This window comes from Falco biarmicus, chromosome 2, assembly GCF_023638135.1.
Source record: "Falco biarmicus isolate bFalBia1 chromosome 2, bFalBia1.pri, whole genome shotgun sequence".
NCBI lineage: Eukaryota > Metazoa > Chordata > Aves > Falconiformes > Falconidae > Falco > Falco biarmicus.
Genome location: NC_079289.1, coordinates 1,898,696 through 1,925,014, shown reverse-complemented (window position 1 = coordinate 1,925,014; position 26,319 = coordinate 1,898,696). Strand labels below are relative to the sequence as shown.

At 40.7% G+C, this 26,319-nt stretch overlaps 1 protein-coding gene across 3 annotated transcripts in view; it reads right to left on the bottom strand.

The window, feature by feature from the left end:
* The window catches only part of FCHSD2 (FCH and double SH3 domains 2), a 163,538-nt gene extending 137,424 nt beyond the window's left edge, over positions 1-26,114 (bottom strand). Inside the window, exons 1-2 of one of the 3 annotated variants that reach the window (XM_056327911.1) lie at positions 25,863-26,114; positions 23,078-23,175 (exon numbers count right to left, since the gene is read on the bottom strand). In XM_056327911.1, coding sequence (XP_056183886.1) covers positions 23,078-23,175; positions 25,863-25,883 — 119 coding nt within the window. In that variant the 5' untranslated portion in view covers positions 25,884-26,114. Of the gene's footprint in view, positions 1-23,077; positions 23,176-24,954; positions 25,230-25,299; positions 25,339-25,862 lie in introns of those variants that run through there. The other 2 variants (XM_056327913.1, XM_056327910.1) reach the window with 2 other exon arrangements.
* Positions 26,115-26,319: the final 205 nt, after the last annotated feature.

The window sequence follows — 26,319 nt, the reverse complement described above, 5'->3', positions numbered from 1 at the left end:
GCAAACAAATTCTTTTACCTGATTTTTAATTTAAGGACAGGTGTGTTACTAACAAAGGCACAGCTGAATTCAAAAGTACTTCACTAACATAAATCACCGTAGCTGAGTTTAGGCCAGTGGTTGGCAATAAATGCTGAGATAACAGGGCACCCTAGCAGCTGCATGCCTAATTAGGTACTTCAGGAACATCCGTATATGCAGGGACAGACTGCATTAATATTCCCTTTCTGTGTCCAGCAGAGACAAAAGACAACATACCTGGAGCAATAATTAATCTACAGAAATTATTCATCATGACAAGGCTCTCAAAAGCTGCATGTAATAGGCTCCTCTTTGTGTTTTTCAGTTTACACTAAATGGAATTACCACTACCGAAGCACTTTAAAAGACATGCCTAAAATTCTGAGTGTCTGAAGGATAAATTACTTTACAGAAAAGCATTGACTTCTAACGTTATCTATATACAGACTTCAGAAGCCGGAGCACAGCACCACAGATTATTAAAATTAGAAACATACTTCTAATAGGTAGTGGTCTCCTGTTAGCTCCTTTCCACCAGGTAAATGCACATGTGGTTGTTCAAAGAAAAGAGCAAGCAATGCGCCACTTCAAAGAGACAATTTAAAACACTACATACAACAGAGGCACAACCATCAGAAGCAATTTTCATCACGAAATACCCACAGCTTCAAATTCAGACACTTTTGTAGGTTGGGGAGTTCACATAATTACACAAAAGACTGGCTTTCCCTTTCCCAAGCAAAACTCCTCTGAACACAGAAAATGCTACCGTCTTAAGGCAATGCAATAGTCTTGCCTGGAATACAGTAACAGAACTGTTTCACTACCTATATCATCTAAAAAAATCACCATCAGCTTCGTGATTCAACACGAGTATCTGACAGACAACTGGAAAGCTCTCTAAGATTCTTCAGGTTTATATAAAGTTCAAACATAGCATTAGCAGGGGAAAAAAGTATCAGAAGATAATAACCCTCCTTTCCCTCACCACCTAGCTAAAGGTAAGCTGAAGCAAGTTCACAGCTGTTGTACTTTCAAAGTTCCATGTACTAAACAGAAGATCAAAACGAGTGCAGCAGGAAAGGGTTAAGTGGCCTTACAGAGTGAATTCTGAACTTTTATAATGACTGAAATTATACCAGCATTAATTTAGGGGTAAGGCTTTGTGCTGCCAGTGAAAATGGCAGCGCAGTCCTCTTTCCTCAACCACATTTCCCTTGAGCCAGCCCTAATAGTTAATGCAGCTGCAAAGTCACCAGGCTACCTGCTTTTCAAATAAAGAACTGTAACTTGAAAATTCATACAGCACCGGTTGTTTTTTGTGATTTCTCTTCAATTTTATGGTGCTCCTTTTATTTATAACTTATCCGAAAATCACAAAAGACTGATCCATTGATGAACATCAAAAAAAGGCATTTTCAAAATGCCAACATACAAAAAATCGAGACAGTACTATTAGCGGCTATGTACAGCTTATTTTAATCTTATCTAGCCACAGCACGTTTCCTGGCACAAATTCTACTTGCCCAAAATGTCTACACTGATCACTGAACACCACTAAGGATATTTTACTTAGGCATCAAAAAATTAACCAAGGATAAAGCATGCAGACATAATTCTACAGCAAAGCTTTTATCGTGACAGTCTGCTTTTTCAAACTAAGCTTGTGCCAACACTTCCATTCACTATTGCTATTATTGTAGCATCACAAATAAAAGTATCTCTTCAAAAAAAATCTGTTAAGTCTAACACAAATTTAACTTCTATATTAACAGTCAGCTATAAATACACAAAAAACAAAGCAAGTGACTTAGAAAGCAGCAAGGTTCAGAGCAAGACAGGCATGGTGCCTGTCCCAAGGGTCACAGGCAGGCCCATACACCTGGTACAAATCTGATGGTTCCTCTGGTCGTGGTCCACACTGGCTGAACCTCTGACAGCTCTGATCTAGATGCTCTATATCCAGCAGACCTGCCAGCTTCGAGAATAGGGCAAAGGAGCTTATCTATGTGCATCCATCTAGCCATGCTCAACTGTCTTGAGAAAGCAAGGATAAACCTGTCTGAAGTACTCTCTTCTAGTCAGTGGAAAAGTTTTCTTATCCAAGCAGGCTAATGGGACATTTCCTCCCTGAATCAGCCCGGGAAAGGGCAGAGGTACAGACAACCCCACAAGGAAGCAGTTCAAAGGTTCTTTAGGCAAAATAGGGCATAAAGTTCCTCTTCCAGCACACATAGACAAGATGAAGTTTCACCTTAATCAGAACATGCAAAAGAATCAACTCCTTTATTACAACTTTTTCTACTGTCAGACCACCTGAAAGTCACTGGCAACCAAAGATATCTCACCAGGGAGGAGACTGCCTCCAGTCACTTTCTGTCTAGCTGGATTCAATTTAAACACCCCTGTATTTCAGTCAAACTAATGTTGCCTCTCTAAGACTACAACTTACGCCCTTGCTCTTGTAAAAAGGCAACTGAAGAAATTAAGGAAGTTGTAAGCAAGTAGAAAGACACTTTCATTTAAGACCATTCTCTCCACTGTAACAGAGTATGTTAGCTTCGTTTTCAGCCACTCCAAGAAAAATAAAAATAATCAGACGCTATGTTACAGCAAATAATAGCCTTTCAGTTTGATTTTAAAAATAACAAACTCTCTTTACTGTTCAATGATTTTGTATCATCTGAATGAAACAGTTCTCTTCCTAGAAAGGTGGCTGTTCTACACGCACACTGTTACCTTCCAGATTTATCTGATAAAGAATAAGCAGTTCACCAGGATTTTTATCAATGAGCCGAAGTCTGGATCCTTTGGTGTGCACACACTTCCTATTCCATGTGAGGTTTGAATAGTATAAGCACTACTATTGTTGCTTTTCCAGCTGAAGACTTTGGAACACCTATTAAATAAATTCTAGAATAAATGACTGTGTTGAGCATTTAATAGCACAGTTCAAACACAGTTTTGCTACTTGATTTTGGGCTGGCTTTACTTGACTGGTCTCCAGCTGAACTTGCTGACTCATATATTAGTGCAAGATCATCATTCATGCCCTTCTGCACGGAGATACATATGTGCAATTTTTCCTCCAGGTCCTGTAGAAAGATGTTCATCAACATTCACATCAAAGCATTATCTTGGCTCTTCTTTCCAAATTATATGTTAAGTACCTAAGTCTAAGATTTTACCTGCAAAGACTGAAGGGGAAAAAAAAAACCCAAAAAACAAATGTGAGGTGTTGAGTACTGCAGTCATTTCCCTAGAAGCCATCGCTAGGCTGTCTCCCCTGTTGCCTCTGAAAATGCTTGCTGCTACCATTTCCATAGCACCCCTTTTATTACTCTTCATGTCCCTGACCAGCTGTAGATGTAACCGATACTGTCCTTTAGCAGCCAAGCAAAGTTTTAATACTCCTCCTTCACTGCCCACTGTTTTCACTTGCATGCTTTACCTCCTTGCTCAGCCTTGAGGGGCTTCAGCTGAAATTCCTCACCTTCCCACACAACAGCATGATTTACTCCTAAGCTTTCTGGAAGTCTTCGTTAGAAAAACTAAGCTAAAACCATTGATCCAGGCATACTTCCCCTTGCTGGCTGCTTCCCAGGAGATTCTGCCCACCAACTGCATGAACAAGCTGAATTCTGCTCTCGTGACAGAGTGCCTCCAGGTCCTGCAGTCAATTTGTGGTCACAGAAGCCCAAGCTGTCACTAGTCTGGACAGGACTCCTAACAGCAAGTTACGAATACCAGCCTGCCTCCCACATCAAGTATGGACAATTTGCAGCTCTTATACCACAAACTTCTCAATGCAGTGTGACTGCGGCCTCCAGGCCAAGACTTTTAACAAGAGCATACTAATACGATCGTTGCGGGGTAGGCCAAGTTCCAGTCAGCTGTGAAAGCACGCAAGCCAGAAGAACAAACTCAAACCCACCCTCGCGAGGTCACCCACAGCCTAAACTTTTACCCACAATGAAGCTCTATGACCCACCATGAGAAGCCAGTGACATGTCCTGCTTGTGAACCAACTTGAGGTTTGCTTGATCTCAGCAGATGTGTGGACATGTTTACACCTCTTAAAGCACAAATATCTCTAACATCAAGAAACTCTTTACTTGCCGAGTCAAGAAATTCAGCTATCCTCCCTGTAGGGCACTGTTCTTAGAGGTCCTCGGCAAGCCATCCCTCACTTTTTCTACTTATCTCAATGTACTTGTCCAGTTCTCTGCCAAGTATAAAAGGAAAAAAAAATAAATGTACTTTTATGAAGCTTGACTTTAACATACACTCTTTGTACCATCTCCTCTTTAGTCTTAATAGTCAGCTTTTCTGAATACAGCTTCCGAAGTTCCTGCAGAAAGGTATTAATTGACAATTAAAACACCCCGTAACATATCAGAGCTCTTCGCTCCTCTATGAATTCCTTACTAGAACACATACCACCACTTTCAAACAGTAGTTTTCCCCAAGCAAATAAAAGCTACAATATCCACCCTATCCCTCTTATGGCCAAATATGCAGTAATCCCTTGTTGATTCAGCCACTACAGAACATTTCACCATCCTGACACGTCTTGCTACATCTTTCTACCCCTATTCTGCTACACAGAGGATTTACAGTAACTCACCAACTGTGTCCAATTCAGCAGCTCCATGCTGCAATTAGAAGTACACTCTTCCTGCCACTAAAACTAATCATCTCCAGCAGCTTTGCTACAATTTGTCTTTTGTAATGTTTACTTTTTAACTACCCACTTATTTGCAGCTAAGATCAACTGCACTAAAACAAAATTCTCTTGAATGTAAACGGAGGTATTAAAGCAGAAAACGTTTCAAACAATTTGTAGAAAATCTGCTTGTAACTTAAACCAGCATATAGCAAACTATCTAACAAAGATCCTCCTAAATCAAGAAATTGAAGTTGTGCATGGTGTGTCTCTATCAGAAGCAGTCTTCTGCCTTTCCTGCTGGCATTCATCTACAAGTGTTTTACTGCCATTTTCACACACAGTTTTCAGTATCTAGATCATCCTCTCTTGCCCTCCCCTCAAGCAACTCTCTGAAATGGAAAAAAATGATTTTTATGCATTGATTCCAGAGGAACTAGAAAAATCTAGAAGAGAGGCAGAGCTAGAAATTATCTGCCTCTGCTTGGTTATCACTGAGACCCATCCTTGACATGAAGGACACAGGAGAAGCTTATTCTCATTTAGACCCAGAGGATTAACAAGACACAAGTGACAGCCTGCTTCCAAGCCTGAATTTCTCTCAACCTTTTTACTACGAAACTGGTCTTAGTAAGCAATGGAAGTTAGATGTTTTTCTCAGTCTTCTGTAGACTGAAACCCTCCAATTGACCCTAGGCTGTTATCAGTTAGGTACTGCCACTCACACCATCACAAAACTAAAAGACACTCAGTGCTGTTATTACATTTCAGTCATCACATTAGCACACAGGTTTAAAGAGATGATCAGCTGTATTTTTGGCAATCTAGGCACTACTGTTCTCCTCACCCCACTCAATTCAAACGAGTAAAAAACTAATTTGCCTTCTATACCTACAGACAGACAGCAGGTAAATGAGATCTTCCTTTGAAACACAAAATCCAGACAGTCTTAACTTCAAATTTTTCAACTTCAGAGGTTCTCACACATGAATGATTTCCTGCTGTTTACAAAATATCCCTCCCTAAAAAACCCATTTATGTTTTAAAGAGTATATTACTTACAATGGTTTAACTGATGCACTTAAAATCTACAACTTCCTCATACAATGCATTATGCAGTCAGTGTTTTTACTAAGACATTTAGAGGTCCATCACAACTGGCATAGGCCAGTGGACGCAAGTTTAGGTTGCTCTTTATGACATATATCTTAGTAACATTTATAACATGAGCTTTTTCATGCCATATGTAAAACAAGCTCAGTAAAAGTTATCTAAACAAAAATATTAACATATATGCAAAATACTTCGTGTGACAGTACAAACCCACATGCAAACTGGAGTTTAAATGGGAGATATTTATGATTTTTATTAGCACAAGCTTCCAGTTAATGAAAAGCTTCTTCATAAACCTATCAAAAAGGACGAAGCAGTTTTCTCCAAGTTTCAGTTTTCAGCATGCTTTTGAACTAAGACTTCATTCATCATTTAAAATGTTCTAATCCACACAACCTACGATAAATGACTTTTTCGTAAACTATGAAATATCTTTACTTCGTGCCTGAACAATGACCCTCTAGCAATACACACAGAAAAAATATCCAGACAACAGTGAGCAATGTACTCACCATAAATCACATTACTGTACAGTTTGGGATTAGGATGAGTTGCCACTAGCAACAGAGCCAAAAAAAAAAATCAATTCTGTCACTATATATAGAGAATTCTTGCAACCTCAAATGTAGTCACTATTTTCAGCAATGTGTCTCAGAAACGTATTAGCAGTCCAGCATGTGTCAGAGAAACACAACATCTAGACACAAAACAATGCTAGAACAATAGTTCTCCCTTTAGTAGAATAAAAAGAAAACAAAAAGAACCACCAGAAAGCTGCTGGGGAGCATGAACATTTCAGTCACCCTTTTCAAAATAGAAGTGCACCATCTTTATAGCATTAGCATTTACAACAAATAGGAAGATTTGCTTTAGAGCCTAAGTCTATTTGAAATGATCACTAATGAGTATTTGTTTTAAAATGGGAAACTAAGCAAACATTATGGAGAAACACAATTCAGACAAAAACAAAGATACTTTCCTATAGCTTACTCAGACCTCATTAATTATATTCAAGATATCTCCTATTTAGAAAAACACCAGCGTATTATAATTCAGACTACCAAGAGTTTTTAGAAAACAGGAATATGAGGAGTTTCTTTGAGCCTCATTTGCTTAACAGCACTCTGAAGAAGCCAAGACACATTTCATCATTCACACAGTTTATTTCATCCTGGATCTGCAAAATGTTTTGTAGTAGGCAATACCCACCTTAGAGTTTTTACCTTACTCATCTGTCACATTTCAGGAGTCTCAACAGTGCCACCCAGGTTTATTACAAAGACTTTTCTCCATTCTTTACCTATATTTTTAATACAGGCACTTCATTTTTAAATTATGCCCTTCACAAGTTTTCATTGTCATTTAACATGAAGTCAAATTCTGTATTTTAATGCATTCGACAAGTAATAATAATTACCTTAATGGTTTTTTCCCCTCAAAGCACAGTTGCTCTGTCTTATAAGAATATGGTACATGTACTGTTATTTTTTAAGTCGATGAAATTTAATAGCTCACTGAAAATATGCAGTCCAATTTCTAAAATATGTCCGTAGACATCTCAGAGTATTCCTTATAACATTTTAGAGCAAGAAAAAAAGCTGCAACCAACAATTTATCTCAATTTTCATGCCACGTGCAGACCTTCAGCACATTCACCACTAAAAAACTGTTCACGAGATGCCTCTGTGTGAAGGCAATATTCACACACCATTTACACTGCAATCACACTGCTGTGTGCTAATCCACTTGTACCTTCACAAAAGCTGTTGTTTAAGAAACAGCTGCTATTTGTTGCACATCTCTCCTAGACACTACCGCACATGCAACTGTCAGCATGGAACGTGCCCACGCCTCAGCCACTACAGTGTAAAGTCTCATAACTTTGCCAAAGAAAGTGTGTTTAAGATCTTTAAGGATGGTTGTCACTCCACAAGCCAGTTGGAACCAACCAAACTTCTTCCCCACAGCTGGGTACGCTATTCTGTACACAGATGTTGTAACAAGAAAGCACATTCCTACCCACCATATAGCTTTCTATAAACAATACTGTTCACAGTGTTCCTTGAAAGGGTATTTAAACCTGACCATACTTTGGATGCAGGACTCTGCTCCGTCAGGCACACAGAACTGTGAAATGCATGCTTCCTCCCACCACCATCTTCACATCTCCCTGCCAGAATAATTCAGTGCTACTTCGCTATTACAGACTGTGGTCCACATACTATGGAAAAACAATTACTACTACCACCATGACTGCCTGTTCTAAATAGAGCTTGCTCAGCTCCCAGCTACTCAGTTCATGTACGTTATCCCCAGGCCAGGTGGGACTCAGAGGAAGCAACAAGGGAGGCACTGAAACAAAATTATACTTTCTGAATTTGGTGTCATTGCTGGCATGAGAAAAGGAGTGGAGGCTGCCGAAGTGCTGTAGGCAGAGCATCTGCTGGGGAGGGGGGCAAAAAAAAAAAAAAAAAAAAGGAAAAAAAGAACCCTAGTATTTCCTTATTAATGCCACTTGCCACCAGGCACTGCCTATCCTTGAACTGTTTCTTTTCCAGTTCAGCTCATCTCCTTTGCTGGAATGGTGGCATTCCTCACCTCTACCCATTTCACCTGGGTAGGTTCTTCTGAGTACAACCAGTCATTTCCAATTCTGCTTTGGTCATCCCCTACCCCGGTGGAAAGACAAACCAGAGTCCCACGCCATCCTTTTTCCAAAAACCAGAAACTTAACTGACATCTACCACCAACCAGCCTCCTGGAAAAGATCTCTGAAAGAGTACAAGAAGTCGTTTCTTCTCGCCACTGGCTTTCCTTCATCTTGCTTACTACCTGCAGTAGCATCAGCTGCTACAAACACCTTGGAACAGGAGGCCCAACAGAGGATAATCTTCCCCAAGGGCAAACAGCTCAGGTGCTTAGCTGGGAATTAGAAATCAGGTCTTAATATCACTGAATTGGAAATTCATTTATGAAAACAGCCCTTTTGGGGAGCAGGAGTATCATATAGTTAGATTATTTTTCCTGAATGAAAAGCTAAAGTAGAACCAGGACACAGTTGCTAATACAGGTTGCCTCTGCCCCGGCAGTTTGCCAACAGAGCTAGGTAAAGAAGGAAAAACATATCTCAAGGATCTAGCTAGCTAAGTCAACACAACAGGGCCCAGCCCTCATCTAGCATAATACTGAACTAAGGTGCTAAATTTAGAAAGAAAAACATTTTCAAAATGTCAACTGATAAACTTCTATAGTGGGGAGCTCCATTTGCTCACTTGAGAGTAGAAAAGCGTTTGGATGTGTCCAGATTCACAATAACAGTTCTTTGGCCGAAAAGTTCTGGTCTTGGTTATTAACCGGACAGCAGCATTGCAGTGCACCTCCACGTAAAGGACTTGGCACTCAATGGCTCCAGCAAGCAGAGAACATCAAAGCACCCCTGCCAAGTAAAATGAACTTTCTGAGGAAGATCAAAGCTCAACAGGCTCCACAATCTAGGCCCAGGGTGTTTAAAAGACTACCCCAAACTCCGGCACAAAGATCACTGTCGACAGTCACATTCCTCTGGCTCAGCAGAGCTCTGCAGTAACGGTAAACCTTGGCTGCAAGACACAGAAAGCGACTGGTCAGAAGTCCAAGTCTCCCCAGGAAATCAGGAACAACAACATCTCCATCCTTGATTTCAAGGAAAAGAAACATACTTTCACTCCTGCTTGCACTCATGCACATTTGTAAAGATGAAAAGGAAGAAAGCAACCTCTTACCAAAAGAATAGAGAGCGCAGACGGGAAGCATGTGCAGAAGAAGGAATTAAAGAACATTTTTATCATGCTTCAGCAGCACACTAAATGATGCTCAAACTCTTTTATGTAGATTTTTATACTAATTTCTTGAGTATCTAATGCCCAGTAGCTGCTACAGAACCAACAGAAACACAGAGGATTTAATTCCCCTGGCATTAGAGATAGTCAAGCCACCTCTCCCGCAACAGCAGGCAGGCCGAAACACCAACTTTAACCAGTCGACGGACACTTGCATCAAAATTCTGCAGATTTACAAATGAATTCTCATGTAATAATAAAGATTATGTTCACCTCCTCAGCAGAAAAGCCTAAGCTTCAAATGCTTAGAAAAGCTAGAGTATATGGCCTTTGTTTTCTACACAACTGATTAGCTCATAGTAACTAACCAAAAATCTGCTTTCATATACGTTAATACAAATACAGATGAACAATTTTGAAGTGTGATTTTTTGGTTTTTTGTTTTGGTTGGTTGGGTTTTTGTAACCTATTTGAACATAATGCACATCATTTAAGCTCTGCACGCATTTTGACAGATTATAAGTTTTTAGGCAGATGCTATCATGAAAGCCTGCACATTGGTCATCACATCGTATCAAGTGCTTCGCACCTTTTACACAGCAAGCACAGGGGGGAAAAAAACAAATGCCCAAAAAGAACTAGTAAGCTTCCTATGTCTGCCACCGCATACAGAGGTAGTGATTCAAGACTTGGACCTCCCAGATCATTACACTTTTGAGCTCTTCACTTCTATTTGAAACACACAGAAAATAGCTAAGAGGCAGATACAAACTAGACTTACTGCAACTGCTCGAAGAAACTGCAGAAATTACCTTTCCTTCATCTCTCCTCTACTGCTGGGTGGAAAATGTGGAATACAAGTAATAGCTACAACTCCTGCTATCAGACACAAAGATACCAGTTATACACAATACTGCAGTACCCCAAAAATATTCACGTTTGCTATACAGAGATCTGAGTGTTCTTTTAACTGCAAAGAAAAGATGAGATTGCTCAAAGATCCAGAGAGGAAATCAAATCCTGAACCTTGAATCTTTTTTCTCACAAATTCACACATTTTTCTGTTATCCTGCTTAGGCACACCTGAAAAAAGGTAACTCCATCTAAAACAAACAAACAAACAACAAGCCCCCCAAAAACACACAAGCAAAAAACCCCACTACAGGCATTTTCTTCTCTGTCTGGATTATCAAAGTTTCAAGGAGATCAACTCTAGCAGACTTATTGGATGCTTTTATATAAAGGAAGAGAAAAAAATCATCTAGCATAAAAAGGTCTTTAAACAGCCTAAGGATAGTTTCAGTAAACAGAATTAAACTCTCTGTTATTATGGGGTACTGAAGTGTGCAACATTCAGCTTTTACAACCCACATTCATACACCGCATTACCTTGCAATACAGATACGTGATTTCAACACTGCTACTGCTACTGTTCCAGACACATAGCCCCATCCAACACTCTCATCATCTCCAGGAGCATCAAAGGGAGGTGAGGAAAAAAAAGTAAGAGTTTTGTAGTCATCTAGTTGCAAAGGCATAAATACTACTGGCTGCATTACCACCGAGCCTAAACTACAAGGTGGCACTCTCCCATTCCCTGCTGTCTAGAATGGTCATACAATTTCTCTCCACAAGGAGCCACATGGAGAAGAAAAGGGGCAATGGTACAAGTTGCGCTGAGACAGGTTTCATCTCGATGTAAGGAACAAATTTTTTACAGGGAGAAGAATCAATCACTGGAACAACTTACCAAAGAACATGCTCGAGTCCCCTTTGCTGGAGGTTTTCAAGATGTGATTGGACAGGGTGCTAGGTAATCTCGTCTAGGCTCCCTGTTCCACAAAAGGTTAAACAAGATGGTCTTTTGAGGTCCCTTCCAATCTGGGCTGTTCTGTGAGTCTATGAACTTACAGACTGCAGTTAACTTGCATTTTATCAATTTAGAGAGCAAAGTCAGCCAGATCTGCTCCCCAGTATTCTGTCTGGATGTATTTCCAGATACAGACTTACACATATTAAACACACACAACTCACCTCAATAGCTTTCTCTGCAAAACTCAGCGGGCGGGGGGGGGGGGGGGGGGGGGGAGATCATTCCAGTCACCCAACTATTTCCTCCAATCCAGTATCAGGAAGGACAAACTACAACTGTGTGCTCCCCATACACCAAATTGTAAAGCAATGCCACATACAAGCAGAGCAGAGTATAACATCAAACAGACACAGCAAGAGCAACTGCTGCTTGCAATTTCATTTCCTCACCTAAGTAGAAAACAGCTGGTTCTGTCAAGGCAATACGTGCCTCACAGAACAAAGGTGTGGCAGAGTTTGGAATTCTTACTGGTTAGACAGCCCTGGGGAGATACCCTCAAGGTGTATCTATTTTTAAGGAGCACATGCGTATTCTGGTATTGCTGGTATAGTGAATTAACTTAAGTTTATTACCCTACACCAATACCACAGGGGCTGGTGAAATAAATTTATTACAATTCAAAGGTCTGGGCTTTGCTGTGACTCAAATTAAAAAAAACAGAACAACAAACATCACCTTGTGATGTTCCTCTCAATTTGTTTCTTTGCCTTCTTGCAATTTAGATGGAGCTGAATACTGAAAGTAATACCAGCATTCCCAGAAATGGCTTGGTTTCCCCCAACCGTACAAACACATATATACTGTTGCAGATCTTGTACAGAAAATGTGAACACCTTACCTGTGCACTGTGTCTCTCAAGCAACTATGTGGACTAACAGCGTTAAGAAGAGGGGAACAATGAGAAGAGAAAGAGGAAATTCAAAAGCAGGACCTATTTCTAACCAGGTGTTACTAGGCAGCTGTATCTACTTGTCCTCTTTCAGCTTAGATAGCATAATTAGAACCAATCACACAAAATCAATTAACATGAAAGAAAACTTCATAACCAACAAGCACATTAAAATAACATGTAAAGCCCCTGCCATCTATGACCTTTTCCACTAGTGGCAACACAGCTTAAAACGAGCAAAATACACCTAGAGATAAGACAGGCTAAAACCAGGCTGGGTAGACAAGGACAGTATGAAAAGCAGCTGCTGGAAATCAAGACAGCACAATGCTGCCTGTTATTGCTTTCCTGCATTTTTTTAAAATTCAAAAGTCATTTCAGCCTCTCTGTCTCTGCCTGGTTTTAGGATGGACAGACATGGATTTTTAGATCAAACATTAACAGAAATTCAGCAGCCTGACATATGGTAAGAGTGAATTTCTATCTTGAAACATTACGTCAAGGGAACAGAACTATTGTACTGTGCTGTTGAAAGTCTGAGAAATGTTTCGACAGATTTCTTTCATTTTTTTTTTTTAAAAATCAGGCCCTGATCGCTGTCATTTTCAAACTCTGAATTAAAACCAAAGTATTTCCACCTTCTATACCTTTAGAAAATAATTTAAATTAATTTCTCAAATTTCTAGCCTTTTCAAATATTGCCAGGAATGTCTCACAAAATACACAAATTAATTTATTCTTATATTCAAACACCTTTAAGAGCACTTTCGATCAGAGATCACATTAGAGTATCATGCCCTCAATAAAAATTGTGGTTTGTTTGGGTTTTTTGCATCCTCCCTTTTTTTTTCTCCCCTTCAAATATGCACGCAGAATATAGCGGAGCCAAAAAAAACCCCAACTTATTTATGCTCAGTATTGTATGTATTCAAACGCGGTCACAAGTGCCAAAATTTTCTTTACTTACACTGGCTCGCATCTGGCACAAAAGCTAGAAATAACTATACTTAGTGGCTTTACAACTATAAATCTTCAAAAGTCTTCTGCATGGCTGAGCTCTTCTCATAAAATTAGACACCAACGCATTTTGTCTTTCTCATTAAAAGGATGCTTGCCGGAGAAAGCACAGGACAGAGATGTCTGTGAACAACCTTCTTGGAGTCACTGTAGATTGGACCTAACCGCATTCTCACAGGCACAAAGAAAGGAATACTTAAAAGTAACTCAAAAGACTCTTGCAAGAACATCTCTGAACATTAAAAAACTTTAAAAATCTAAGAATCGAATCTACATGCTTCAATAGTACACAGGGAAAAAACAACCACTAGATTTCAATATTTATTTTTTTTTTAGTTAGTTTTACTTTCTTTCCTCAAGTATTAACTGGAAATACTGTGTTTATTTCAGAAATAAACACAACCGAACACTTACAAACATTAATTCAATACAAAGCCTCTAACTTAACATGTTCCTACAAAGCATTTTGGAAAAACATTATTAAAATTTTAAAACCTACTATAAAAAACAAACAGAAAAGCACTACTTTGAGATATTATAAACCAATTTCATTTACTGCAAATACTTGACTGAATAGCTTTGGTTTTACTAGGTTTTGCCCTTTTTTTACAGCCCATTTTTAAAAATATGAATGCAGAACACCTTTTTATGTGCTTTCATACTGCAGTAAGCGACTAAGAAGATTAAACAAGCTCACTGACTTTACTAAGACTAAAAAGCACAGTTTTGGACAACTAAAATCACCAATTTGCAACTAACAATGCAAGGCTGAAAGCCCACTGGAGCAGGAGAAGCTGATCTCACTGACCAGCTGGGGATGGCAAGCAAAGTAACATGGTACTAAGCTTGCTGCAGTCAGGATAACCACGCTACTTTGGACCCTATCGGGGGGGGGGGGGGGGGGGGGGGTGGGGGGGTGGGGACGACAACCGAAACAAAACTCCAAAACCCACACAGTATTCTTTTTACCTCTTGCTTCCCCTATGAATTTATATGAGGTATGATCTGATAATATCATTTCCCTCTTTTTTTCAGGACAAGCTTCCCACTCAGTAGCATTGAAAAGGCACAAGGGTTTCAAGGTCTCCCGATGGGAGATAAGACCAACCATCCTCTTTCAATTCCAAAGCCATACTTGACCCAAATGCAGAAACTCAAACATTAAAAGGAAATTCACACAATGCACCATCAGAAGACTGGCCAAACAGGTCTATAACATAAGTTATAGGTTGTAATGTAAAGAGGTCTATAACGTAAATTCTGTACATTTCTTAAAGTCTTCAGCATCTGTTTATATTAGTTCAACCAGCCTTTATGAGCTGTAAATACAGGCAGGTCTCAATTATAACTTCTAATAAAAACACAAAAACCACTTCAGGTACCACAACAACTATCCCATTCTCCAAGTCATGTCAGCTTCTAAAGAACAGAGGCACCTTTTTTTACCATTATTGTGCCTTAGAAACACCAAGTTGCAACACCACATGCACTAGGGACTATCGACAAGGTTCTACCTTCTGATTACCCCAGTCCTGGGGCACAAACATCGGCACTGGCCAAGAATCAGCGTTCACAATGTGCTAGTGGGTATTTTCAGCATGACAAAAATTGCACTTGTTTTAAGCCAGCTTGACACACAGTCAAACACCCTTCAGCGAAGCCAGGTCTGGTGGTGTAATACTGTCTCCTGCTATTCACCACACCCTTCTTGCAGAGGCAAGAGACGAGAATCTGTGCCTGCAAGACAGACAATGTAACAGACCATAAACTGGACTAACTTGAAATCAGTTTCACTAGCGGATGCCCATCTCCATGTTCCCCTGTGAACGTCTAGAATAACTTCCAGAGGAATCAGAAGGCTGGCAAGGAGGCGAGGGGAAGAAAAAAATTACGTCTTCAGCCACGAAGCTGGATGAGGAGGGTGGAGTACCCTCCATCAATAGCCTCCATATCCCAAGCCACAGCAGGTAGTGTTTACAAGAGTCTTTGCGTAGGTTATGCTAAAAAGGCCAAAAGCATTGTCTGCAAAAGATGCTAAAGGCACTACTGGCAAAGGATGCAAAACCTGCGAAATAAACCTTTTCCCATCAAACAAGATGAAACAAATAAAACACACCACCATAGGAAATTAAGCCAGGCTACACTAATTGTGTCTGGAATGCTAAGAATGCTCTTCCTCTTTCCAATACAGCTTATTACGGCATTTGTGGGATGTTCTGAACATCTTCAATTCCCCTTACATACAGCGTTTTGGAAGTAAAGAGTTGGAATTAAAAATACTTAGAGCCTCAAAGGGAAAGCCTTCCCCACAGGACCAGGCTTGGGTTTGATCAAGTAGATCAAAGGGAATGCTTTTTGTTCCTTTAAAATTATCCTGTACCATATACATACCTAACTTAGTTGATTGTAACCTTGCAATTGGCACCATAAAAAATGTGTAACAAAGACAACTTCACAGAACTGCAGCTCAACTGCTGCTTTTCTAGAACTCTGCCAAATAACATTATGGTGAAAAACAATAGCCAGCTCCAGGAAAGGCCATACACAGGTAAAATTCTGAAAAAGCCAAACCTACAGAACTTTCTGCAAGCTAAAGAGTTATTTCTGTAAAAGGGGGCATCAAGGCAAAACTGCAAATGCAACCTTTGGCAAAGAATGCATGTGTTGTACTTAGAACCAGAATCCTCTTTCTACTGTCTTCCAAGACAAATGCATGCTAAGGCACAGTGCTCAGCAACTCATGTAACAAGCCTGAACTCTCCTGAAAGCTTCTAATAAAAACACAAGCCCTTAAAAGTCAGGCTTCCACAGCATGTGTTGGAATTGCTTTAATAAACAAAAGCTCATTCAAGTGCAAACCTTAAAGTTAAAATGGAGAGGGGAAAAAAAATTAATTTTCTTTCTGATGTGAGAAGTGGTTTGTTGTTTTTCTTGCGCTATTACTTCTGCTGCAAAAAAAAAAAAAAAAAAAAACAAAAACGAAGAAACCTCTTTTGACAATTTACCCTTCATCAATTAACCAAACCCTAAAAAACTACTTAGAAATGTTGAAACAGGAGATCCTTACTTTTTGTGTGTCAGGGATTAGAAAAAAAATAAATGATGGAGGAGTTTGGTCCATTTCTCAATTTCCCTGTGCCAAGACAGGCCTACATCATTACACTGTGGCTGTTATACTGAAACTTTTTTTTTTTGCTTTGCTCAAACCCTGGACTTCCACACCCAGTAGGTAACAGTTTTTTAAAGTACATTCCAAGCTTCCCTCAAACAGTTCCAGTTAAAACATCACCAGATTTTAATTCCACCAAGAATGTGAGCATCTCATTAAAGGACTGCCTAATTATAGGTAACGTGCCCAGACCACAGATTCTGTGGTATCTTTATACGGAATTTTATTCAGAAGTAACACCACCAATTTTTCTCAAAAACTGCTGAAATTTCTGCATATTTAGTGTTATAGCAAAGAAATATGCTGTGTGTCCTCAACTAATTAACAGAGCTTGGGAAAAATAAAAATGAACTCTCGATACTCACTAGTTGTGAGAAAGACCAACCCAAGAGGAAAGAGATGTCGTCAACTCCTAAGAAAATTGCAAGCTTTAAAGCAAAAAAAAAAAAAGCTTCTAGATCTACTAGTCACACAAGTAAAACCTTTTCAAGTGTGACTCAAACCCACACTAAAACAATATTGTGTATATAGTTTTCATGAGCTTTTCTAATTCTTCTGCTGTTTCCCATTTCGGCAGGTTGCAGATTTCAGAACGTGTAAGCACAGAAAATCACTCTGCTCCTACTTAAATAAAGCCACAAACACCAGAGGCAAGCATTACATCTGCTGAAGAAAGTGAATGACCTTGAAGGAAAAAGGAATGGTGGCAGTGAAGGGCAAACCTCGGAGTATAAAGGAAAAAAGATTACCTCCTCATGAAGAGAAAGGATTCGTCTTGTTTTAAAAAAAAGGCCTTATCAGATACCCACTAGCCAGAGCCAAACATGCTCTGGAGCCCAATACAGGGTTAAAGAACATCCAAACAAATTGTGTTCCCTGCAGCTGGAGACCAGAAAGAACAGGAAGAGAGGTAAAGTCACTACCACTTTGCCTGAAGACAGGTAAAGTAAAGCTTTCTTACAATTTCTCCAAATCTCTTATGGCATCCTAACATATATATATTTTTACGTGTATATAGCCATATTCTTTTACAGTTTTCTTTTCCAGTTACTTATCCTGCAGTGCTATCCACACCGTGACAAGACCTTTCCCTAACACAATACTTGTTAAGTGATCTGCGTTGTAGCTACTATATTGGATTTGCTGTATTAAAAATTGGAACTGCAGCTAGTTTCTACTTCAGTAGCTTGACTCACAGCCAAAGTCGCATAAACCTTATCATGAACCTACCAACATAATCAGTGAGATTACAGAAGCATAGTCAAATTACACCAGAGAGTACAAAGTATATTCATAGCAAAAGCTTACATGCAACTTTATTAAAGTGGAGCATAATTCAATACATAACATGACATGTTAAAACTAGCAGCAACTAGCTATCTACAGATACGTATCCATTCATACTTCTACTTTTTTTTTTTAAACATCTGTACTGTTCACTCAGGCTTGTTATGACAGGAATGAGACACCAAGTTACAGAAGTTGAAGCAGCACTCTGTCCTCATACTGGGCACATACACCCAAATCCCCTGTAAGTTCCTGCTTCCCTCACGCACATACTCCACATCTAACCTGCTACATCTCTGTGAAGCAGAAGCAAGGGACAGCCCAGCTGACAGGGCACCAGCATCTGAGACCAGATAGGGCTCAGACTGTTAAGGAAGACCCACAAGAAAATCTCCCCCCTTAGCAAGTAAACACAGAGGCTTAACAAACCTAGCAGGTGTAAGCAGTGATGCTGAACACAAAATACAAAAGCAACTCAGAAATAGAGGTGATGCCCAAGAACTAACTAAAATCCACAAGCTCAGAATTAGATAAAGAAAGGACTAGGAAAGAGACCAAGTATGTGGGAAGAAAAAAACAGTAACTTGACAAACTGGCAGGAAGAAGCAATCTTCAGAGGGCAGAGCTTTGGCGGAGAGGACGGAAGAGAGAAAATACCACAGAAAGGCAAGACAGCAGCAGGAGAAAGGTGAATAACACAGAAAGAGCGAGAGGAGAATGTAGCTTTACAAAAACAAACGTTGAATGAATTTCTAGGATACATTGCACTGGTTTATATGCTAACTGAACAATGAGAAGGTATTTTAAATAATAAGGAGGGAGAAACCACAAGGACAGAAAAGAGAAAGAAAGAGAAGGAAGTATCTGTACATGTATCTGCATCCGTATCATGAGCACACAAAGATTATGAGCCTGTGACTCTGAGAATTCCTTTTACACTTTTTATTTAGTTGAAGCAATGAAATACTGAATTCAGGACTCAACAAATGGAAGGCCTGTATTGCTATTTCACCTCTACCAGAAATCATGCAATCTTCACATCTATTTTCAATACACTGTACAGGCAACTGACTTAAAACGATGAAACAACACAGGATCAATATATCCAGACAGGAAAAATCAGCTAAGGCTGAAACGACCTGGCCTTTCCAGCTCTGTAGTTCAGAATGCAGCAGCTGTGCCTTCTACAGGAGCATCAGGCTGCAGGTACACAGTGACTTTAAGCCTGCGTGAACCTGGCCTGCTACTGCACAGCCTTGCTTTCCCTCTCCTTCCTCAGGTACTCACTCCTCCTACCTCTCACGCTAGCAGCGGCACTTGTGCAGCCACGCAACAAGCTGGATCAGGGAATGGATTTTATCCAAAAATTACACCTTTTTGGGAGACAAGTCAGGTAAGGTTTGATTTCAGGTGGGTGAGTTCCCTAATCCCCATGGCTCCCCCATCATGGTGCTCCTACAGGGAGACAGCAGAAATAGTTGGCAAAAGGAGCTGGCCCTTCAGTAGCAGTCCAGACTTTAGAACAGATTAAAACAGCCACGTAACCACAACCTCATTCTCTCTGGCAAAACATGAAAGCGAAGAAGTGTTAAAAAAGACATTTTTGAATACATTAACAAAAACTGCAAAGGCATAGAAAGTTCTTTTGAAAAGCAGGCCTTGAGATAGTGTTCAAGGTAAAGCAACTATCCCCTAACACATTTATAAAGTCTATAGCATACAGACACATTACAGAAATACCAAGTTGAAGTAAAATGTGGATTATACAATTTTGCACACACACAAGAGGAAACTATGCCTACGTCTCAGCAAACTAAGGACAATTTCAGGCTACTACATGTGACTTATTTACTACCACCGATCAAATAAGGCAATCTTTAAACCAAAATAAAATTTATGAAAATTCCCAACACCTCTGATAAATTTAGCCATTTATAACTCAGTTGGTCCCCAGAAAAAAAACTAACTTGCTGCCTAAAACCATCCAGGTGCAGGTAGAGTGAAGAAGTACTTCTAGCCATAGAGAAACTTTGAAGGATTTCTGGTTCACAGCAACAAAACCTACATTTACCTTTCAGGGGGAAAAAAATCTTTCTCCATCACAGTTGCAGAAAGACAATCTTTTTATAGTAATGCCAGCACAGATCTACCACATGAAAGGATATGGTAGCTTTAGTGAGCTAGAGAAGATAAACATATGTCATGCCTAAAACTGAGCCAATGATCCTAAAAGCATCCTGAATCACTTGTTCCACAAATTCCCCAGTCACTAAGTATGAAGAAATGTAACATGAAGAGCCAAATAGAGATTATAAACACAGAAATGTATTTTTAAACCTATTTGCTAACACATTTCAAAACACTTAGTATAGTCTTGTCAAGTCATGAAATGATACTTCCACTTTACTGCTCCTAAACCTCCACAGGGAAGAAAAACACAACACAATTTTTAAGACTGCAATGGACACTTTTTAATTTTTTTTTTTTATGTACTAGAATTTAAGATTGTGCCAACAGTTGCCCAACCACCAGTAAATCTTTCCACTCAACTACCAGCACACAGTTCTGTCAAGTCCCAGGTACATTTTCCACAAGCAAAATATGTTTAACAGTTGGACTTGATGACCTTCAAGGTCTTTTCCAACCTAAATAATTCTATGATTCTGTGTTGCCTTTTCTTCCCAGCCTCCAGGATCTGAATCTACATCCTTGCATACAAAACACTGTATTACCACTCAGAAAGACGACATATTTTAAATTCAAATAAACACAGTGGTTTTGTTTAGGTACAGCCCTCAAGGAGATCTGTAGAGGGGCTAAAGAAAAGGCAGTTACACCTATATGCCTAAGCCCTGACCAAAAAGAATCCTGTTCAGAATAAACAGTAGTTCAGTCTTCATTCTCTCCAAATGACATAGTTTAAGTCTTCAAACTAAAAACATCTAAAGCCACGCTCAGTTTTGCATAAAGATATCAAAAGCTATTGGAATGGCAAGTATGCTTATGATCTGGTAGGCTGCCAAAAATCATCTGCTAGTATACTAGACAATGGATGTATTCTGCTAGAACTTGTAAGAGATCTTTCTGATCTTTCCCTTGTATTGCTTCTTTTCAGTTGTATACAAAACTGAACTGAAATGATATAAAAAATGTAATTAAGGGTTTTAAATCCTATACAAATACTATCGTTTATAAGTATTGCCTATGTGATTTGAATGCTTGCATTTATACGCTAACAAATGCAGTAATTATTTGCAATAATATAACATTTTAAAATATGAATTCTTAATCACTAGCTTGCAAGCCACATATTCAGTTTCTTGTTGCCACTGCAGCAGTTAAGTCTGTAGAATTCAGAGCACCACAATACAAGAGTACAAACTTGTGCTCTTGCAGTGCCTGAAAGCTCCAACGGCACTACAAAAGGACCCAAACTCTCTCAAGTCTTGATAAACAACCAGCATTCGGTTAAAATTTAGCACTTTTTAGTAACAGCAGGGTGCTTTCTATAAAAATAATTCTTCATTCCGGAGACAAAAAGATCCTGCACATGGTTCCAGTGAGCACTGCTATCTGGAACACTCCGGAATCACGGTGGCTGCGTATCCTGAATACGGTCATAAAAACACAAGTAATGGGATGATGAGGTTGACACCCAACTTCTCACACAAGTGTTCCACACTGACTGGCGCAGTATCAAGACTACCAGGTCTCCAAAGTCCAGTTCCCTCTTCACAGCTAGGTGGAATTAAAAGGCTTCTGCGCCACAAAGCAAGATCAGGGAGGGGGCTGGGGGGTGTCAGCAAACGCTTACAAGCAAGAATTCTCTGGTTCTCTCTTATTCTGTTCTCCGATATTTGAACAAATTATTGACATGATCAAGCTGTCATATCCTATCACATCATTCCATGTTTAAAGAATGTTTAATCTGTAAATCCACACAGTGATTCTGCAAACGCAGACTGCTTGCAACAACAACGCTCAACACTGACTACAACCATGTTTCTGAATTAAATACATTAACCTGGTTTCTTAATGCGTAACATTAAAATTTAAAAATTAAATTGATGGTAGAAATTAAATCACATTAGAGAAAAATATTTTAAGTTGGCATTTTCAGCTGTTTTCCTGGGTTTGTATCCACAGGCTAATAATGCTTATGACATCTTTCAGCAGAATACAGACTGAAGTGATTATAAGCTCCTGAAAAATAGGAAATGCTAACAAGACTTGGACGAGAGCAGCAGTACCTGGCCTAGACGTTCAAAACCTAAGTTTCTGTCTATGGGGAACAAATTTCTTGGATCAGTCTATTACTTATTACTCAGCATTTGCTAGTTAAACGCTGCACAGCCACTGATTTTAATCTAAGGAAATGAAGGCTCTGATCTTTCCCATACAAAAAAGTGTTTCAACACCCACAGAAGACAAACAGTACGTCACCTGTCAGAGTTAAGACATTTGCATTTTATATTCAAATATAAAGCAAGAAATCTCATTTAAATAATTAATGGGTAGACTATGCACTGCCAAAAAGAGCAGGACAGCAGTGGACTTACTGCTGAATATTTTACAGAAGAACCATTCTAGAAATTGATCCTCTGCAAATGGAATGATTAATCCTCCATATAACACCAGGTACCCAGTACCACAATATTTCATTAAAAGCAAACTTAACTTCAAGACAAGCAATCACATGAGGTTAAATTAATAATAAACCCCTCACATGATGCCATGTAGATTTTCCCTAATGATCTTAACCTGTACAGAGTTTTAAACCATAAATGGCAAGTATCTTCTTATAAGTTTCTGGTAAAAAATACAATCTATTTAAAAGTGCTGTTCAAAGCGATCTCTAGTGAGATACAAATCATCAGTGGTTTTAAAATATTTTAGTAATTTTAGCAGCCTCTTACAACTGGTAAATCAAAGTCTTAGTTTATCATATGGAGAAATACTGCTGAAAAGACCAGTGCTTTTTGTATGTTGTTTGTGAATTCTTTTTTTCTTTTTTTAACATTTCCCCCATTGAAGAAAAGAAAAAATGGTTTGCATTGTGTTAGCTCCAGTTATAATTTCCAGCTGTGTCAAAACTTTTAACAGCCTAAAAGCAGGAAATCCAAGGAGGAAATTCCATCGTCAGTTCCTGAAGTTTTGTAACTCAAACATTCTTCCAAAAAAGTGGACCTTAAAGGAATTTTGGTAGCATTTTCTGTAACCTTACCTGATATCTTCAAGTAGCTCACATTCTGCCTGATGCTTGGCCTGAAGTTTTGTCATCTGCTCAACCTGAATGTTTTTTAGCTCTTGTGTAACTTTCACCTACAAAAAACCACAGACAACACATTTTCTGTAGAGTTTAAGTCAAATTTCAACAAGAAAAAAAAAACAATTCATGTCCTTCATTTATTTTGAAATTGCACATTTCTGGAAAAGTCAAACACCAGGTTAAGAGTGCAGTTTAACCCTACGCTACATTCATAACACTTATTTCAGTAAGTGCTGTCACCCCAGCAGGCTTACACTGCACACAACAAGAATCTCATGCTTATGCTCAATAATTAAGTAAAATTTTACTCCAAAACCTGGGAGGGTAGTTTGTGTGCAACAAATGGGTGTTGCCTACCAAGAAAAGAAGCAGCAGGCCACTAGTGGAAAAAAAAAAAAAAAAAAAATTACAGCGTATACATTTAGCACTTCAGTGCAAGTCACACAATTTTGAAATTTATTAGACCATCCTACAGTTGCTATCATTTAAAGACAATTTAAAAATCAAGTTGTTTTTTGATTATGCATCAGATTAAAAGAGCCCTCTATAAAAGGCTTCAGAAGGTTGGCCTTATGCTTTTAGTATTGGTGTAATTTTCCTTTGTGATCATGAAGCTGAAATTTCAACACTTTGGTAACCTACTTGATAACTGGCAGATAGCACCACTGACACAGGTAGCAGGAATGATTTGATTTTGGAAGGGAACCTTGGGGTTGTTTTGTTCTTATAAAACAAGAGGTCTTGGCATTTAAGCCCTCTAGTGATCACAGGGAATCCATGTATCGGCCTAAAAAATGATCACCAGCATATCTGAAGACATTATGCATTCATGAGGACAGAAATGCTAGTTTCTGTAAGGGGGGAAGCAGATGAAAAATTCCGAGAGAAAGACAACACAGATCTCTCTCTTTGCTAGCCAGGCAAAAAAAAAAAAAGCAAACCCAAAAAACCCCTACATCTCATCAGCTAGCAAAAGCCTCCTCAATTTTACCACTGAAAACAAACCCCCAGCAACAAACACCCTTTTAATGACAACATTATGTAAAGACAAGTTTTTCACACAGGAAAAAGAAAAAAAACACCATGTATGCCCCTGACTTTAAGCAGAAAAAGCGTCTATTTTTAACATGAACTTTCAGCATTTTCGTTTTTATCCATATATAAAAAAAAAACCCTACTCAAAATAAACAAACCCACACAAGATGACCCATGTAATGGAAATAATCCTAAATGAAATAATATAGGCAAAGAATGACATACATGTAATATAAATAAGCCACCAAACGTAAACTAAAATAGAAATAAGAACTGTTTAACAAAAGCAGAGTCCACCCGCAAAACAAGAGGTCGAGAAGCAGGAATGAGCCAAGGAGAGATCTTCATTGCAGCTGCCTGCCAGGGCTACTGGGGAGCCCAGGGGATGACAAGGGATTTCTGTTACGCTCCCTCACAAGTCTTCCTCCCCTCCCAATCTCTCCTAACCACTATTATACAGTTCTCCACCTGGCAAACCCCTGCAAACTCCCTCTCCTCACTGACAAATCTCAACATCACATATGAAATCTCAAACATCTACAGCGAGCTATGATAATCAGGCTGTAAATGATTACAGCCCAAACCACCCTAATCAGGCAGCATCGCAAAGAATATGTATGTAACACGCACAAATCTCAAAACCACAAAACTCCCTTCCACGGTGCCTGTAAAGGAGCAGCCTCTCCATCCCGAGACTCGCTTCACCATCTCTAGCTCCCCCATTCCCCACACACACCGACCATTGCATACAACCCTCAAAATCACTAACCAATAAATCTCCAGGTATCAGTACTTACACGTAGCTTAAGACCCCACCACAGCTCAGGTCTCCCAGATAACAACCTGCCCACACAAGCAAGCCACACTAGAAAGAGCCTTTTTCCCAAATCTACATTCCTTCTTACGCCTCTTCCCCCACCAGCTCCCCCTGAATGCAAAGCACCCCGTATTCCCATGGACTGCATGGATACAAAAAAGCCTCCCCGCTGCATGATGTTCCCATCACACGTATGTTACACATTTTTGGCTGCCCCTGTTCACCCGCGCTGTTACGTGCCGGGATAGCCTGCATCCTTGCATCAACTCCAGCCGTGACCTTCCGTTCCAAGACAACCAACCCGTCGCTGTTGCCATCAACCCACCATAGTTACCCGAACCCAGCCGAGCCCCCAAAACACAGCCGGCAGCACCCCACAACCGGTACAGGCTGTCCAACACCTCCGCGCAGCCAAGCCCCCTGCAGCCACAGAGCCGCCGCCAGCCCTACCAGCCACCGCTCCTCCCTGTGGAGAGCCCCCCGCTGGGCACGGGGTCACCCACCGCCAGCCCAGCACCCCCGACCAAGCGCTGCACCCCGCCCCCCCCACGCCGCCAGAGCTCACCTCCCACACCTGACCCACGCCACCCCCGCAACCCCCCACCCCCCCCCCCAGTTTCCAACCGCCCCTCAGACCTCCTCCCCTCACCCGCCTCGCTGGGCCCCCCTCCCCATGACCCCACCGCCCCCAATTCACCCCCGCACCCCCCCTCCCTCCTCACGCTTGCTCTCCCCTCTCCTAACACACCTCCAGACTCCCCCACCTCACAGCCCACCCGCAGCCCCAACCTGCCGCCACCGCTCCCCCCCCGCATCCAGCTTCCCCATCCCCCCAGTGATCCCCCCCCTCAGCCGCCCCCCCCCTCGCCTCCCCCGGCGGGCCCTCACCTTCCTCGGCGGGGGCTGCATGATGCTGCGCTGGGTCTCCACATCAATTCCCTCCCCCCGGCAGCAGGATGCGGCCCCCGCTGCAGGAGGAGGAGGAGGAGGAGGAGGAGGAGGAGCGGGCAGCGACCGTTTCCCACCCGGTTCGGGGCGAGTCCCGGTCGGCGGGAGGAGCGGGGCGGGAGGAGCGGGGCAGGAGGGGGGGAGGAGACCGCCTCTTCCTCACGGGCAGCGGCGGGCGGGCGCCGAGCGGCGTCCCGAGTCCCGGCCCTGAGGAGTGGGGAGGGGAGGGAGGCGGTGGGGGGGAGGCGGGGACGGGGCTGAGGGGGAAGCGACTTCAGGGAGAATTAAAAAAAAAATTAAAAAAAAAAGGGAAAAGGAGGAAGAAAAAATAAATAAGAGGCGGCGGCGGAGCGCGGCTCGGGAGCGCCCCGCTGAGGGGACGCTTGTCCCGCCAACG